The sequence below is a fragment of the Mytilus galloprovincialis genome, chromosome 1, assembly GCF_965363235.1.
Source record: "Mytilus galloprovincialis chromosome 1, xbMytGall1.hap1.1, whole genome shotgun sequence".
NCBI lineage: Eukaryota > Metazoa > Mollusca > Bivalvia > Mytilida > Mytilidae > Mytilus > Mytilus galloprovincialis.
In genome coordinates, this window is record NC_134838.1 from 23,265,553 (window position 1) to 23,284,929 (window position 19,377).

The following is a 19,377-nucleotide window of genomic DNA, read 5'->3' on the forward strand; positions in this document are numbered from 1 at the left end:
AACTGCCAGTTTCAAGTTTAGTTGCATTTATTTGATAACAGCACACAATACAAATGAAGCATAGTCAAGTTCTGATCAGAATCCAGTGTCAATTTCTTTATAATTGAAAAGGCGCTCCCACAGTAGGAATTGATATTTGACTGAATTAGCTTCATCAAGATTTGAAAGAATGTCATAATGTTGGGGTTTTTTTTGGCAATGAAAATGTCATCTATTATCTCTGCCATTGCTCCCACTGCTATTGCCTAGTTAAAACTGAGTAGTTCATCAGAAGAAAGCTGGTACTATGAGAGCTGATCCAACAGTTCTGTGATATTTTTATCCCCATGGCCTGTAGAAATCTGTTGCCGTTTTGGCTAGATTTGAAACTGAAATTGAAAAAGAAAAATGTTTTATAAATTTGATTTCCATTAGATAAACATGTTAATAGCTGCGGAACCGTAACTCTTATGGTCCTTTTTTATTTTTTTTTTATTTTGCGGACCGCAAATAGTCAAAAAATAACATAAGGACCTAAGAGCTACGGTTCCGCAGTTAACATGTTAAATGCTTATTCAAATAGCTACATTGTATATCTCCTCTCACATGTATTGTTTTTTTATCATTGCAACATAGAATGCACAAATTATGCGTTACTTGTCACTTGATCATTTAAACTCGAACTCAAAAATATAATTTATAAATCTTGAATCTTGCCGTACACATCGTTTTGGCTTAATAATCGGCACTTTAGATGACGGTACAGGAGGCCCTGAAAATGACCTCTTTCTGTGCACATTTCCACTATAAAGTGAATTTGAAAGAAAGTCACAAAATCGTTAAAACTAATCACAAACTACTTACCTTTTACTGTTTGTCATATAGAAAAAAAACAATGTGGCAGCCAAACAATTACTTCGAATTTTTCGGTATTTATCGCCGAATAAGGAAAAAACCCGAGAATAGCGATATCACTAACGACCAAAAAATGAAAAGAACGAAAAAGCGTGTAATTGCGTGTAAAGTGGTAAAAAGCGTGTACACGCCATGTGACAAAATCCTCGCGTGTAAACCGTTGAAAAAGCGTGTATTACACGCGAATATCATGTCACTTGACATGTATGATATTACATGTATTAGGAGGATTACCTCAGAAATCTATTATTAGGAGGATAACCTCAGATTACCTAATTTTAGAAGAATTACCTCAGAAAATCTATTAGGAGGATTACCTCAGAAAATCTATTAGGAGGATTACCTCAGAAAATCTATTAGAAGAATTACCTCAGAAAATCTATTAGGAGGATTACCTCAGAAAATCTAAGAAGAATTACCTCAGAAAATCTATTAGGAGGATTACCTCAGAAAATCTGTTAGGAGGATTACCTCAGAAAATCTATAACTGTTTTGTTTTATTCCTCATCAGTGATAACAGAAAGGTTAAATTCATCAATTGTCTTCACCTAGAATCAACTTTGCAATAAATAGGTTTTTAAAACCATTGTGTATTTTATACAAGAAAAATAGTAAAATTGGAGAAAAGAAAGTACATTGAGTGTTTCAGTGTTAATGGTCTAGAGTTATATGATTTGAACTCGTGTGCGCTAAGGCATGTTTTCTTTACATGTAAAAATGAAAACAGCAATGGAAAGAGCTGTTGCTTAATGAATTTCCTGGTATTGTTGTGAATGTAATATCATGTGAATCCAGTTCTCACTTATTCTCTATATATGTATATCTACATTTTTTTCAACATAGCAAATATTCAGAGGCATCAGAAAAGTTTATGAATTGAAAAATTCTACATGGGCTTAAATAACTACTGATAGAATTCACTACTATGAATGAATTTGTTCTATATAGTTTTCATACAATACTTAAATGACAAGCAAATAAACTGAAGGGCTATTACAAATTTCAGATAAAGGCAGCAGAAATTATTGACAGTGAAAGATTTAAGACAGGTTGTACCTTAAGATTTCCACGAGTTGAGAAGTTCCGTGACGATAAACACTGGCATGAATGTATGACAGTAGCTGATATATTAGAGTTGAAAGAGGTGAGAAAAAATTTAATGACTTTTTATAGTCGATGCCTGCTTCAAACTTTATATTTATAAGACAACAAAAATTGTTCAATATATATATATTTATGTTAAAAACAAATTTGTGGGGAAAAAAATACAGTATAAAATCTTAAAAAGTTGACTTACCATTGAAATTTGTTTAACTCATTTCTGTATTCTTATCATCTAATTTATATCTACTGTGTCCAAAGTTGTAAAATATTATTGAAAGATTAATCTTTATCTACTGCAAAATTCTTACAAAAGAAAACACTACAGTTTTTAAAAACTTTCATCTTTAATGTATGTTGTTTTGCCAATTGTACAGTTTTCTAGGTTTTTAAAAATATAAGCTTAATATATATAGAGAGTGTTTAATTTCAGAAATCTGGAGGCAAATTAGCTGGTGGACGTGTTGAAATTAATGAAGATGCTGGACCAGCTAAGAAAAAACGTAAAGTTGTAAGCAGAGTAGTCCGTCCAACATTAGCTGATCGATTTAAAGGTGTGGATGCTTCATCTATCACAAAGGTATGGCAGACTGGTAATCACTTGCAAATAGGATGGACAAAGTATTATCAATGGTGGATCAAAAATTCTTTAAAAAGGAGAGAGGAAGGGGGGGAAGTTATGTTTTCCAATAACCTATTAGAATAAGAAGAATAAGAAGAATAAGAATAAGAATATTTTATTATTCAAATCAAGGGCCCTTGATGGGCAGCATAACATGTACACATAGAACAATACATCATGATTTGTAACAGAAAAACATTTTTATATAATAAAAGGAAACATTAAAAAAGTTCAGATAGGTGTTATTATCTTCATTCTATAAAAATCAAATACATTTAGTTCCAGGCAGGATGAGAACCATAAAATCATTACAATTATCATTGTTATTACTTACATTAATTAACATTTCGTCTAACATCTAGACATGTAATAATATAGCTCCCTCAATATTTAAGTATAGACAAATTTTCATAGTAAATAACCAAACAAATTTTGCCTCATTTGAAAGATGTATAAAATTAGGACAAATACAGTTTATCTCCTTGAAAAATATCTCCCTATCATTTTTGTATGCTGGACAACTAGTTATAAAATGTTGTTCATCTTCAACCAGATTTAGAGTACATTTCTTACAAAGCCTTTGATTTCTTTCTATATATAATGTTTTATACCTGTCTCTTTCTATTTTGAGATCATGTGCACTGATTTTAATTTTACATATGGCACTTCTCAATTGAAAATTGTTTAAAGATAGATACATTTCTTTCGAAAAACAAGTTTTAAGTTTGAAATATCTAATTTACTACTCTTGTATCTGTTCTTTTTGTGTTCCAAAATTTTATGAAACTATTACAAAGTTTTTGCTTAACTGACTTGATAAAAAAGTTGAGCTTCACTTCCAAATTATGAATATTCATCTTTTTAAAAATGAAATGTATGGATGAATACCAGCATTCAATATTATTATTAAACATGTTTACACATATAGGTATCATACAGTAAACCATCTTTCATATTCTTTATTGTAAACCAATATTTTAGCATTGATAATACAGTTGAAAAATATAAAGGGAATCTATTCCTATTCCTATTGGAACCATGTGTAGATAAATAAAATGGAAAATGGCAAAGGGGAATGTGCCAAAGAGACAACAAATACACTGGTTTTTTTTTATCAAACAGTTTTGTATAGATAATCTTCAGTTTTTCATGCAATTTGATGAAAAATTGTCAATTTTAGCAAAACATGATTTCAAAGTAATGCAGATGACTATGAATGAAACTTTGTACTTGGTAACATAATTTTTGACAGGAAAATTTAAGAATCTTGATGGTATTCTTGATTTACTCTTACTAATGGAAATCCTATCAATAATTCACAGTAGACATATTTCATGTAAAAAGAAATAAAAACACTATAAATGAACTTTATCATATACTTTTAAATAGAAAAATAAAATAAGATAATGGGGTCACAGTTCATTTAAGCTCACAGTCTGCCTTATAAAGAAGAATGCATTTTTGGAAAGGTACTTTTTATACGACCCCAAACATTTTTTGGGATCGTATAATGGTATGATGTCGTTGTTGTCTGCGTCGTCCAAAGACACATTTGGTGTCCAGACAATAACTTTAGTTTAAGTGAATGGATCTCTATGAAATTTAATAAGAAGGTTCAATGCCACAAAAGTTGGTATTGATTTTGGGGATGATGGTCCCAACCAATTTGGTTCAAGGGGCCAAAAAAAGGATATTAACTTGTATATAAGAATTCCAATTGCTCTGAAATTGTACCACAATGTTTAATACTACAAGTAGAAGGTTTGGATTCATTTTGGGGGTTATGGTGCGAACAGTTTAGGTATTAAGGGCCAAAAAGGGGCGAAAAACTAGCATTTTTGTAGTTTCTTGACTATAACTTGTGTGTAAGTGTATGGATATCTCTTATATTGTACCATAAGGTTCCACATCACAAAAGGAAGGCTTGGATTGAGTTTTGGGGTAATTGACCCATTCATGCGGGAATTAGAGGCCAAAAAAGGGCCAAAAATAAGCATTTTTCTAGTTTCCAGACCATAACTGGTGTTTAAGAATATGGATCCCTCTGAAATCGTACTACAAGGTTCTATACTACAAAGGAAATGCTGGGTTTGTGTCTGGAGGTAATTGCTCCAAGGGGGGATTCAAAAAGTTGGGGGGGGGGGGGTTAAATTTTTTTCAGGGGTTCAAATTTAAAAAAAAAAAATTTTAAATTTCACACAAATTTTTATACGACCGCAAATTTTGAAAAAATGTTCGTCGTATATTGCTATCACGTTGGCGTCGGCGGCGTCGTCGTCGTCGTCGTCGTCATCGTCGTCCGAATACTTTTAGTTTTCGCACTCTAACTTTAGTAAAAGTGAATAGAAATCTATGAAATTTTAACACAAGGTTTATGACCATAAAAGGAAGGTTGGTATTGATTTTGGGAGTTTTGGTCCCAACATTTTAGGAATTAGGGGCCAAAAAGGGCCCAAATAAGCATTTTCTTGGTTTTCGCACCATAACTTTAGTTTAAGTTAATAGAAATCTATGAAATTTTGACACAAGGTTTATGACCACAAAAGAAAGATTGGGATTGATTTTGGGAGTTATGGTTTCAATAGTTTAGGAATAAGGGGCCAATAAAGGGCCCAAATAAGCATTTTTCTTGGTTTTTGCACAATAACTTTAGTTTAAGTAAATAGAAATCTATGAAATTTAAACACAATGTTTATGACCACAAAAGGAAGGTTGGTATTGATTTTGGGAGTTTAGGACCCAACAGTTTAGGAATTAGGGGCAAAAAAGGGACCCAAATAAGCATTTTTCTTGGTTTTCGCACCATAACGTTAGTATAAGTAAATACAAATCTATGAAATTTAAACACAAGGCTTATGACCATAAAAGGAAGGTTGGTATTGATTTTGGGAGTTTTGGTCCCAACAGTTTAGGAAAAAGGGGCCCAAAGGGTCCAAAATTAAACTTTGTTTGATTTCATCAAAATTGAATAATTGGGGTTCTTTGATATGCCGAATCTAACTGTCTATGTAGATTCTCAACTTTTGGTCCCGTTTTCAAATTGGTCTACATTAAGGTCCAAAGGGTCCAAAATTAAACTTAGTTTGATTTTGACAAAAAATGAATCGGTTGGGTTCTTTGATATGTTGAATCTAAAAATGTACTTAGATTCTTGATTATTGAAGTTTTTTGGTCCAGTTTTCAAATTGGTCTACATTAAGGTCCAAAGGGTCCAAAATTAAACTTAGTTTGATTTCATCAAAAATTGAATCCTTGGGGTTCTTTGAAATGCCAAATCTAACTGTGTATGTAGATTCTTCATTTTTGGTCCTGTTTTCAAATTTCAAATTCTACATTAAAGTCCAAAGGGTCCAAAATTAAACTAAGTTTGATTTTAACAAAAATTGAATTCTTGGGCCTCTTTGATATGCTGAATCTAAACATGTACTTAGATTTTTGATTATGGGCCCAGTTTTCAAGTTGGTCCAAATCAGGATCTAAAATTATTATATTAAGTATTGTGCAATAGCAAGTCTTTTCAATTGCACAGTATTGTGCAATGGCAAGAAATATCTAATTGCACAATATTGTGAAATAGCAAATTTTTTTTTAATTAGAGTTATCTTTCTTTGTCCAGAATAGTAAGCAAGAAATATCCTATTGCACAATATTGTGCAATAGCAAGAATTTTTTTTAATTGGAGTTATCTTTCTTTGTCCATACAATATACAATGTATATACACTTTTTACTACCAACTGATAAATTTAAATATTCTTTACCATTCAGTGATAACAAGCAGTTTTTTTACATCTTAATATTTTATGATGTATTTAAATGAGTAGTTATTGTTGCAAACTCCATTAGAAATTTGAATTGATATCAGTTTTGAAAAAGGGAAACGGGGATGTGAAAAAAAGGGGGGGGGTTAAATTTTTCTCATTTCAGATTTCATAAATAAAAAGAAAATTTCTTCAAACATTTTTTTGAGAGGATTAATATTCAACAGCATAGTGAATTGCTCAAAGGCAAAAAAAAAACCTTTTAAGTTCATTAGACCACATTCATTCTGTGTCAGAAACCTATGCTGTGTCAACTATTTAATTTTAGATTTAAAAAGTTTGAAGAAGAAATCTTTAATTGATTTGTTAAATCTTGGCATTTGTTTTGTGTAAAAAAAAAACCATGTAATGTCAAAAATTTGATCACAATCCAAATTCAGAGCTGTATCATGCTTGAATGTTTTGTCCATACTTGCCCCAACTGTTCAGGGTTCGACCTCTGCGGTTGTATAAAGCTGCGCCCTGCGGAGCACCTGGTTTTAAATTTTCAAGAAGAATCTTTAATTGTATTATGCAATAGATTTGTAAGATCTTGGCATTTATTTTGTGTCAGAAACCTAAACTATGTCAAAAATTTGATCACAATCCAAATTCAGACAGAATCACGCATGAATATTGATTAAATTTGCTACAACTTTTCAAGGTTGTATCAGTTGTATCATGCTACTCTCAGCAAAGCTTTTATTTATTAGGAGAATTAGAGGTAATATCAAATTAAAAAAAGAACTAAATTACAGGAATTGAATAAATTTTACAATTGTTAAGTCTAAATACATCTTATGAAAAAAAAAATATAGGTCACGTTGAGAAAAAAAGATATTTCAATTTAAATGCAAACCAGGTGCTCCACAGGGCACAGCTTTATACGACCGCAGAGGTCGAACCCTGAACAGTTGGGGCAAGTATGGACAAAACATTCAAGCGTGATACAGCTCTGAATTTGGATTGTGATCAAATTTTTGACATTACATGGGTTTTTTTTACACAAAACAAATGTCAAGATTTTACAAATCAATTAAAGATTTCTTCGTCAAACTTTTTAAATCTAAAATTAAATAGTTGACACAGCATAGGTTTCTGACACAGAATGAATGTGGTCTAATGAACTTAAAAGTTTTTTTTTGCCTTTGAGCAATTCACTATGCTGTTGAATATTAATCCTCTCAAAAAAATGTTTGAAGAAATTTTCTTTTTATTTATGAAATCTGAAATGAGAGAAATTTAACACCCCCCCCCCCCCCCCCCATTTTTTTTTTAACATCCCCCTTTCCCTTTTTCCAAAACTGATATCAATTCAAATTTCTAATGGAGTTTGCAACAATAACTACTCTTAAATACATCATAAAATATTAAAATGTAAAATAAAGTGCTTGTTATCACTGAATGGTAAAGATTGGTTGGTAGTAGAAGTGAATATACATTGTTTATTGTATAAAACAATAAAAAAAACTTCATCAGCAACATTTTATATTGGCAAATTTCCAATGAAGTTATTTACATAAAGTTATTGGCAAATAAAAATAGAAAATGACATCATAGTCATGTCTGGCAAATGTCCAACATACATTATCTATTAACATTTTAGATAAGATAAGGAAAAAAAGCTTCATCAGCAACATTTTATATTGGCAAATTTCCAATGAAGTTATTTACATAAAGTTATTGGCAAATAAAAATAGAAAATGACATCATAGTCATGTCTGGCAAATGTCCAACATACATTATCTATTAACATTTTAGATAAGATAAGGAAAAAAAGCTTCATCAGCAACATTTTATATTGGCAAATTTCCAATGAAGTTATTTACATAAAGTTATTGGCAAATAAAAATAGAAAATGACATCATAGTCATGTCTGGCAAATTTCCAATATATATTATCAACTACTATTCTATACAAAGAAAGATAACTCCAATTGAAAATTAATTGCTATTGCACAATATTGTGCAATTAGATATTTCTTGCTATTGTGCAATACTGTGCAATTGAAAATTTCTTGCTATTGCACAATACTTGATATGGAATCCTGATTTGGACCAACTTGAAAACTGGGCCCATAATCAAAGTACATATTTAGATAAAGCATATCAAATAAGCCCAAGAATTCAATTTTTGTTAAAATCAAACTTAGTTTAATTTTGGACCCTTTGGACCTTAATGTAGACCAATTTGAAAACTGGACCAAAAATTAAGAATCTACATACACAGTTAGATTTGGAATATCAAAGAACCCATTTATTCAATTTTTGATGAAATCAAACAAAGTTTAATTTTGGACCCCCATTTGGACCAACTTCAAAACTAGGCCAATAATTAAAAATCTAAGTACATTTTTAAATTCAGCATATCAAAGAACCCCTAGGATTCAATTTTTGTTAAAATCAAACTAAGTTTAATTTTGGACCCTTTGGACCTTAATGTAGACCAATTTGAAAACGGGACCAAAAATTAAGAATCTACATACATAGTTAGATTCGGCATATCAAAGAACCCCAATTATTCAATTTTTGATGAAATCACATAAAGTTCAATTTTGGACCCTTTGGGCCCTTTATTCCTAAACTGTTAGGACCAAAACTCCCAAAATCAAACCCAACCTTCCTTTTATGGTCATAAACCTTGTGTTTAAATTTCATAGATTTCTATTTACTTATACCAAAGTTATGGTGCGAAAACCAAGAATAATGCTTATTTGGGCCCTTTTTTGGCCCTTAATTCCTAAACTGTTGGAACCAAAACTCCCAAAATCAATCCCAACCTTCCTTTTGTGGTCATAAACCTTGTGTCAAAATTTCATAGATTTCTATTCACTTAAACTAAAGTTATAGTGCGAAAACCAAGAAAATGCTTATTTGGGCCCTTTTTGGCCCCTAATTCCTAAAATGTTTGGACCAAAACTCCCAAAATCAATCCCAACCTTCCTTTTGTGGTCATAAACCTTGTGTTAAAATTTCATTGATTTCTATTCACTTTTACTAAAGTTAGAGTGCGAAAACTAAAAGTATTCGGACGAGGACGACGCCAACGTGATAGCAATATACGACCAAAAAATTAAAATTTTTGCGGTCGTATAAAAAGTAGCATATTTGCACCAAAGGGAGATAATTTGGAGCTTTTCCGACGTTATAAACATTTTAAAAGTCATCTGTAGCTAAAAAAAAAATGATTTTAATTATCGATTTTTATATCATATCATTAAGTAATAACTAATAGTGTAAGAAATTATGTTTGTAGCTAAAAAAAAAAAAATGATTTTAATTATCGATTTTTATATCATATCATTAAGTAACAACTAATAGTGTAAGAAATTATGTTTGTAATGAAAAAAAAAGTTAAAAATTTTGCTGAAAGTTTTGTACCCTCAAGCCTCCTCTTTAATATGAGCTTCTTATATTTACTTTTAGAAAAGTATTTGTGGAAAAATCATACAGCATTTTTCTGGAAAGAATCTGTACTGAAAAAAAGAGCTATTTTGGAGAGAAAAAAACTTTGAAATTATGTTTATATGGACATGATGGAGTTTAAGTGTCGAGATTGAAGTACCATAAGTTTTGCATAAGCCTGTTTGAGCTGATAATGTACAAACAGATTAAAAACTGACATTCTCATGATAAAACATAGAATTTATTTCATATTTTACACATGATCTTTTGTTATACCTTCATGCATATGTATTTTTAGGTGTCAGAAATGTTAAAAGGTAAAGAATTCTGTGTTGTAAATGGGTCTTCATCATTTTCTAAACCTGAAGCAGAAAAGAAGATCATAGAATATGGAGGGACCATTGTTCAAAATCCAGGTAGGTGAACTATACCTTTATTTCTGATATGAATAATTAAAAATAATCAAGAAATCAAAAAATTTATCATAATGAATAATAATAATTAACCATCTACATAATTTTATTTTCTACTTTATGACTTTAAATCTCAATTTTGTTTAATTTTATATTTATCTATATAATTTTTTTTTTATTAAGATGGTTCGCTAGTAATAAGCTTATTTCAGTGACTGTCAGCCAAAAATAAGGCAAATATATATTATGCAAAAAATTAGGAAAAAACAAGATTGAAAGTAATTACCAGGTTTATGAGATTATCTCCCTTCTTTTTACAGGTTCATCCACATTTTGTGTATTAGCTGAAAAAGTAGCTCTAAGAGTAACCAATCTAATTAAACGTGATATGTATGATATTGTAAAGCTTGAATGGTTTCACAGATGTATTGAAGGCGGCACATGGGTACCATGGTAAGTATTATAGATACAACATTTACCACTAAGTGCCAATCTGGCTTAAAAATCAGACAGTGATGAAAACATGACAAAAATCACTCAAGTTAATATTAATTTAAGATCGGAATGTATAATGGTGAACAAATATGATAAATCGTTTCCTTTTCTGGTATTTCAAGATATCATTTAATTAGAATTAAGGGGAGCTATATCCATACTTAGCTATCATTCTAACTGAAAGTTACCTAGCTTTTTCTCAAATTACCAGACCTACCAATTCTAACATGGGATTAGGGTAACCTCAAATTAGGATGGTAAATTCAGCAGCTTCTTTTGCCATGTTTTGAAGTTCTTCTAAATTGCCCCACTGGCACTTAGATTTGTTATATTAAACAAGGCATTTAGTTTACTAAATAAGAACAACATTGTATTTCAGGTCTCCAGGAGATATGATTCACACGTCACCAAAAACACAAAAGTCATTCCAAGTAGATTATGATCAGTTTGGAGACAGTTATACTGAGGATACTACGGCAGAACAACTGAAGAATGTGTTTGATAGAGTGAACAAGGTTAGATATCAATATACACGAGAATTATTAGGGCCCCGCCGACGGCGGGTCGCCCTATAGTGATCAGTCTGTCCGTCCGTCCGTCTGTCCGTCCGTCCGTCTGTCCGTCCGTCCGTCTGTCCGTCCGTCCGTCCGTCCGTCCGTAACACTTTCGTGTCCGCTCCATATCTAGAGAACCGTTATGATTTCATACTTAATACTTAACATGATTATTAACCAACACCAGAGGGTGTGTCATGTTGTATGTACAACTTCCTAGGTCAAAGGTCAAGGTCAAAAACTTTGGTTTCAGTTGACAACCCCGTGTCCTGTGGTGAAGATCGTGTCCGCTCCATATCTAGATAACCATTATGATTTCAAAGTTTATACTTGACATCCATTTTAACAACCACCAGAGGGTGTGTCATGATGTATGTACAACTTCCTAGGTCAAAGGTCAAGGTCAAAAACTTTGGTTTCGAGTTGACAATCCTGTGTCCTGTGGTGAAGATCGTGTCCGCTCCATATCTAGATAATCGTTATGATTTCAAAGTATATACTTGTCATACATTTTAACCACCACCAGAGGGCGTGTCATGATGTATGTACAACTTCCTAGGTCAAAGGTCAACGTCAAAAAAACTTTGGTTTCAGTTGACAACCCTGTGTCCTGTGGTGAAGATTGTGTCCGCTCTATATCTTGAGAACCGTTATGATTTCAAATATTATACTTGACATCCATTTTAACCAACACAGAGGGTGTGTCATGAGTTATGTACCACTTCCTAGGTCAAAGGTCTGTCTGTCTGTTGGTCTGTCCATCGCTAACAAATTTGATCCACATTATATTTTGAGAGGACAGCTGTTATTATTTCATACTTTATACCTGACAAACATTTTCAACTTAACATATATATTAACCAACACAAGAGAATGTGTCATAATGTATGCATCCTAGGTCTAAGATCAGTCTGTCGGTCTGTCCATCCGTTCGTTGTTCTTAACAAATTGTGTCCTCTCTACCTCTCGAGAACCATTAATATTTCATACTTTATACTTGGTGGATCACAATATATTGAAGGCATAATTCTAAAAATATGTGACAAATATCAATTGGGCAGCACCTTTAAACAAATTGTTCAAACATCAATCCATATATCCAGAAGTCACTCTTAGAGTAGTAAACAATGAGTTCACATCATGCAGTCATATCACTATTATACTATGAAAGTAAGATGAGAATATTTATCAGTTTTAACTTAAAATCTTAGATCAAAATCACACATGAGACTATGTAATAACTTCAAATAATGCTTCATATCAGATTATCCATACAACTTATTTACCCCACGTTATTGACAGCGGGGCCCACAGAGATGGCTCCCATCTCAATGATATCTAGTTATTGTTGCAATGCATTGTGTCTATACTGATTAAGGGGAGATAATTATTAGCTGTTATGAAAGTTTGATATCCAGTTATAAATTAAAATTTTGTTAGACAAAATAACAGAATTTAGTCACAGAACGAAAAACTTTGCAAGTAGAGCATCGCATAACCACTCTTACAAAGAAATAGAAAATATTGACAAAAATATTTTGAGTTTGTTCCAAGCTTTTGTCTTAATTTATACTGCATTTAGAATTTGCAGGAGACATCAGTAAACTTTTCTGAAGTTAAATAGATTTTCTGGAAAATTTATGGCAATAATTTTGGGAAACACATTTCTAGAGATTTATTTACTTAAAAGTTGGTTTACATTTACTTTTTATTTATTAACTTAAAGTGAATGTCTTCTTTTATGTTTTATTCAAATATTTTAGTATGTGTAAGATGTAAGAACATGGTGGTTTCACTTCATTATAACTATACATGTTTGTAGGATGATATAGATGAAGTCAATGAAACTGATATAGCAGAACTAGAACAGAAATATTTCCCTGATGAGTCTCCATATGGACTGTTCAGAACTTGCAGGTTTGTAAATATTATTCAGGTCACATAAACATGGATAAAAAGCTTCTTTTTCACCTGAGTCACCAATGTTTAAAGCAGGTCTAATTACTGCTCAACTCCATCATCCTCTCCGTCTGTCCCTGGGACAAAAATATTGTCAAAAAATGTTCTTGACTTCAATGAAAGGGAATGGAGATTATAGTTTGGTCTGTAGCTTGATGATGTTGAGTTGTAGTGTGTAAGTAGTTTTTAGATCTGCCATGTATCCACTTCCTGTTTTGTCATTTTTTTTAAAACACTTTCATTTGACACAAGCATTTTTCATCAATGTTTCTTTGACTTCTATGGAAGGGAATGATTTTGTACTTGGTTGGGATCTTCATATTGTTGAAGCTTAGAGCCTGCAAGCAATTTTAGATCGCCAGTGCAGCCACTTCCTGTTTGCAGATAGTTTGAAATTTCATGGAATTATTTTATTTTTTGGTCTGCAAAAACTAAATGTGAGGAACCAGGTTCAGACCTTGTACTGGTCTTATTTCAATAGCTGTAGACAGGTGAAACACAGAGATAGTGAATATAGATAAAGCATGTTCAGAAACTGATATTCCAAGTAGTGTGATTTTAGAGTAAAACAAGAATGTGTCCCCAGTACACGAATGCCCCACTTGCACTATCATTTTCTATGTACATTGGACCCTGAAATTGGGGTAAAAACTCTAATTTGGTTTTAAAATTAAAAAGATCATATCATAGGGAACATGCATACTAAGTTTGGAGTCGATTGGACTTAAAACTTCATTAAAAACTAACTTGACCAAAAACTTTAACCTGAAGCGGGACAGAAGGATGGACCAACGGACAGACAGACAAATAAACGAACTTACGGACGAACGGACGCACAGACCAGAAAACATAATGTCCCTCTTCTATCGTAGGTGGGACATAAAACTTTAACCTGAAACAGGACAGATGGACAGATCGAGGGACAGACGAATGAACTGATGGACGAACGAACAAACAGACGGACGGACAGACAGACGGACGAATGAACAGACTAAAGAATGGATGAATGAACAAAGGAATGGACAGACAGAAGAACGGACAAACGGACGCACAGACCAGAAAACATAATGCCCCTCTACTATCGTAGGTGGGGCATAAAAAAGTTACACATTTTGATAAAGAAACAAACAGTTTTCATATCAACATTCATCTAGCATAAAAATACAGTTACAATTTAATACTATCGTAGGTGGGGCATAAAAAAGTAACACATTTTGATAAAGCAACAAACAGTTTTCATATCAACATTCATCTAGCAGTTACAAATTCTTACATATTTTTCAGATTTTATATTGATAAATATTTGGTGATTGATGATACCACAACTCACATTAAGGATTCCAGTTTAGATCTATTAGAATTAGAACTACGTTTCTTTGGAGGGATAACTACAGATGAACTAGACGATGAAGTGTCACATGTGCTTGTAGATAAGAAGTAGGTGTTGAAACAAATAAAGTACAAGAAGTCAGAACAAAATTAACGATTAAGTAAAAGGAATTTGGTTTAAAGATATGTTATGGTCTGTGAAAACTTGATGAGTTTTCAATGGCAGCAGACGATGTTTGAGAGCCTTTTAAAAATGTTTGAATGAAAGGTGCATTTGCTCTCTCGATATCCCTGCCGACATACATTTATTGATGACACAATACCCATTTACACATCTATTTCCTACTAATTTCAAATTATATCATAAAATGAAGAAAAGTGTCAAATTTTCCTCAACCTTAATAGATATAGAATTTTCAGTTTTGAAGTGAATGTTATTAAATTAGATTAGATAACTGTTATCTTCAATTTGATTACCTCCCCCTGAATTTAATAAACAAAATTGCAAATTATCTCCCCTAGCTTAACAGCATAATCTATTGTATTTGGTTTCTAATCTTTTTCTAAATTAAATCAGCAACATATAAATCTGAAAGTTCCAACAAATACTTTGTGTATTAATTAGAGTTGAGCCATTCTAAATACAAAAGTGGACAATGAAATTTTTCATTAGCAATTTCTTAAAAACCTTTACAGTTGTTAACATTTAGTAAACAAATTATAGAAATGAATAAGAATTTGAGAATATATTTTTGTGATTTTTGTGTTTTCAGAGATTTGTCAAGAGTACCTGAGATGAGAAGAGAAAGGCGCAATAGAAGGAAGAAATTTCATATCGTAACATCAGAATGGGTACGAGAATGTGTGGAGGAAGGAGAATTATCTTCAGAGAGACAATTTGAACCAACATAATCAAACTATTTATTTCTATTTTTCAAATTTCTGTTAATTTTTAAGTAGGAAAAAGTAGAAAGGCTTTAATAAGACAAAGGTACTAGTGTTGTCCTAAATAGATAAACATTTACATTCAAATCTGAAAGTATATATAAAATTATTTATGTCTACAAATAATGTAACTGTTTTAGCTGAGATAGAAATAGCAGAACAAATTTTGTAAAATGAATTGATTTTATAAATATGATGTAGCAGATAGCATGTGAGAGGTTGATGTTTTGTTTCGCTGGTTGTTTTGTCATTCAAAACATGAAATCTACTTTTTATAAATGTAAGCATAGCTAAGTAAAGTTTCAGTCATGTTTCAATGTTTTATTTTGACTTTTATGACAAAAATTTTCAAGATCATAAATAATGGCATTTTGTGTGTAGTAATATGGTAAAATGATTGATGTACTAGTATTTAATGAAATATGTTAGTTGCACACTCAATATTTTTAGTTTATCTTAGATTGTTTTGTTTAGCTTATCAAATAAAATAGCAATCATGAATTTGTATGAATTTTGAAAAATTGTGTCTTTACACCCAGCAAATAATTAAAAAGACTTGCACTTGGCTGTAACTTAATTAACTGACTGTTCAATATTAGGGTCTGCTTAATTAAATAAGTGAATAGTTTCATTAGGATTTTTTTACATTTTAATGTGGTTTCTATTCACTTAAAATACAAATGAAAACTAAAACTTTTTCTGTATATTTGTCAAATTTACTGTCCTTTCACCAAACTTATTTTAACAATTGCAATGCTTCAAACTATTTTAATCTTTTTAACACTTGAATTTTTCTTCAAATAAATTTATATATATACCTAAATTAAGGCATCTCACTAAAGTTGTTTTAAATTCTGTTGATGAATGCATAAGGGAGATAACACTCTATGTGTATTGTTTTATATTACTTCCCTTTATTTCAGGAACCAAGCAAATACTTGATGAAAAGTATTCAAGCAATTGTTGTTTGGGTTTTATAATTGCTGAAAGATTTGTACTTGCATTTAATTTGCATGGTCTTTATTTTAATTGAATAATCCTAGATTTGGATGAAAGTAATGCATTTGTAATGGGAAATAACCCTTGAACCATTGTCATAATCTGACCTTATTATCCAGTCCTTAAATAAATGAGATAATCATTATTATGTTATGATATTCTGATGTTGTAAATTTGTATGTTTGTGATTTTATATGTATTTTGTTATTTAATGATGTTATGACTGAGAGATGACGGAAGAATTGTATTAATTTTTAAAGATATGTACATGTAAGAAAAATATGAGTAGATTAGAGAACAGTTTTATATATTTTACATGGCAGCTGTTTGTTAGAAAATAAATATTTTTGACTTATAATCCTTTTTTGTCTGCTTAATGTCACACAAAGCATTCAGCCTGGGAAAATATGAAGGATAGATCAAAATAAAGTGAGTGTTGAAGAGCCATCAGATTTCATTAAAAAGATATCTGATGTTTAAAGAATGCACTAGAAAAAAAAAGTGACACCTTTAAACAAGAACAAACAACTGCTTAATTTATATTTGATAAACATAATCCTAAATTCAGCAATGTTTATGTTAGTAACATCCCATTGACAGCACACTATGCATATAATCTACAAATATCCATATACTGTTTTCTTTGTTGTAACAGTATGAACATGACACAATATATGTCTACAAAAGTTCTTTACTTCATTTGGGTTGTGAGTCTTCCATTGTCAAACTAAATAAAAGGGGAATGGTTGAGATCTAAAACAAATAATTAAATCTCACCACATGTTAACCCTCCTGCCTCATCAGGAACCTCCTTTTTAGCTCACCTGGCCCAAAGGATCTTAAGATCTACAAACGCATCACCAACACCAAAACACAATTTTGTCATGAATCCTTGTGTCCTTTTCTTAATATGCACGTAGACCAAGGTGAGTGACACAGGCTCTTTAGAGCATCTATTCATTCCCCTGGTAGCGGAGGGGGCATTCACGTCTGTACGTCCCAAAATTGGTTTCCGTTCTCTATCTTAAGTTTGTCTCAACCAAATAATATGTAACTTATAAACAATGCTCATACCACAAAACACAGATCAGGTTTGAAATTTGGTAGCTGGAAAATTGATGAAGTTTTTCGTTTCTGTTCTCTTAACTGTAACTTGCTGCAACCAATTGTTATCAAACTTGTACACACTGCTTATCACCACAAAACATAGATCTAAAATGAATTTTGGTGGCTTCAGTTTTACCGTTCTAGGGTTATGCCCCTTTCCAAATAGAAAAATTGCTGAATTTTATCGTTTCCCTGATCTAATTGAAGTTTGTCTCAACTCTCAACTAAATGTTATTAAATGTATATTTAATGCTTATAACCACAAAACTCAGCTTAAGTTCAAACTTTGGTAAGGTCACTTTTACAGTTCTTTAGTTATGTCCCTTTATAACGATATGGACACATTCTCCATTTATTTAAATCATGTCTGGTGTTTATGACAGATCTTTGATTGTCTCACAACTATTTTGGAATGAGAGATTCAGGGTTTAACCTACATGTATTGTAGAAACCAGCATGCACACGCTGAAATGTCTTACCTGCTTTACTGAACATTGATTTTATGTTGAAAACAAAGATTTCCCTACAATTATCACATAATCTTAACCTTTTCCAAGATGTTTGACAATGGGGTCAAGGTAAGATAAATCCTGTCAGAATGACAGGAACACCTTACAAGCAGACTGACATGTACCCCTTACAATCATTTCATCACATCCAATTGACCTACTGCTTATCAGAGAAAAGGACCTCATCAATTAACTTTAACTTTGATCTCTGATCCATGAAATTTAGTTTAAACATATTTATATATAGTGGATTGGGAAACAAGTATATTACCGGTAATCCTTTTCCACTTTGCGGGTGTGAGTGCTGCCTTGTAGCGGCATTAGCCTACTCTTTTTCGAAATCTACAAGGGTGTCTTTTACGTGCAAGAGATATGGCTCTCTCTTAACACGGGTCAGCCATTTATCGTCCCCTTCCGATGGACTATCATCGTTTCCTCAAGACCATACTCGCAAATGGTGTCAAGGGAGAAATGAGGTAGAGGTCAGGTAAACCCTGTCTGACAGACATGTAGATGTTGCAAAGAACCCATATACCAAATATAGTTATCCCATTACTCATAATAAGTGAGAACTTAATAATACTTTTTTTCAAGTTGTCACTGAACCATGATAAGGTCTAGGACAATGGACATATAACAGAAGGAAACTTTGTAAATTAAGGTATCTGCATACAAGGTATGAAGCATCCAGGTCTTATAGCTTCTGAAATATGAAGCTTTATACAAATTGGTTACACAGCCGCTGGATAGCAACCCCCATGTCTCACACACTGCGACTTTTGTCAAAGGTGAAACAAAAACTGCCAATTGTTGAAGACCTTTTGGTTTTGGTTTAGCAAGGTTGGTTTGTTCCTCAAAAGTATTAAAATTATGATGTACATGTTTGTTATGTAAAACCAATGTTAAAGTTATGTTATATAAAAGTTGAAATGATATGTCAATGCGTGATGCATTTTATTATTTGACCAATAAACTATTACTCATGTTTCAACACTAGTTCCTCTAGGAGAGATTTGGGATCTGAAAGAGGAATGAGTTTTATCTCCTGCTAAAAAAAAAAACAAAACTTTTAATATTATACTTAAGCGGGTTTGCGGGTCTAAATCATTTTTTTTATTTAATATAGGATATCACTATATTTTTCTATAAATGAACTTTATCTTATACTCAATAGAAAAATGAAATAAAAAAATGGGGTCACCGTTTATTTACGTTCACAATCTGCCTTCGAAAGAAGCATACATTTTT

General features: G+C 31.8%; 1 protein-coding gene and 1 long non-coding RNA gene across 3 annotated transcripts in view; one reads left to right on the forward strand and one right to left on the reverse strand.

Annotated features, from left to right (window-relative positions):
* Positions 1–15,851, forward strand: part of LOC143069767 (DNA ligase 4-like) — a 28,906-nt gene extending 13,055 nt beyond the window's left edge. For both annotated transcript variants that reach the window (XM_076244541.1, XM_076244549.1), the window contains exons 11-18: positions 1,901–2,038; positions 2,429–2,575; positions 10,118–10,235; positions 10,553–10,685; positions 11,107–11,242; positions 13,104–13,198; positions 14,525–14,677; positions 15,343–15,851. In XM_076244541.1, coding sequence (XP_076100656.1) covers positions 1,901–2,038; positions 2,429–2,575; positions 10,118–10,235; positions 10,553–10,685; positions 11,107–11,242; positions 13,104–13,198; positions 14,525–14,677; positions 15,343–15,481 — 1,059 coding nt within the window. In that variant the 3' untranslated portion in view covers positions 15,482–15,851. The remainder of the gene's footprint in view (positions 1–1,900; positions 2,039–2,428; positions 2,576–10,117; positions 10,236–10,552; positions 10,686–11,106; positions 11,243–13,103; positions 13,199–14,524; positions 14,678–15,342) is intronic.
* On the reverse strand, positions 10–1,105 carry LOC143069784 (uncharacterized). The gene is made up of 2 exons (XR_012976494.1): positions 844–1,105; positions 10–368 (listed from the first exon to the last, which is right to left on the reverse strand). It is a non-coding gene; the product is annotated as an uncharacterized LOC143069784 (long non-coding RNA).
* Positions 15,852–19,377: the final 3,526 nt, after the last annotated feature.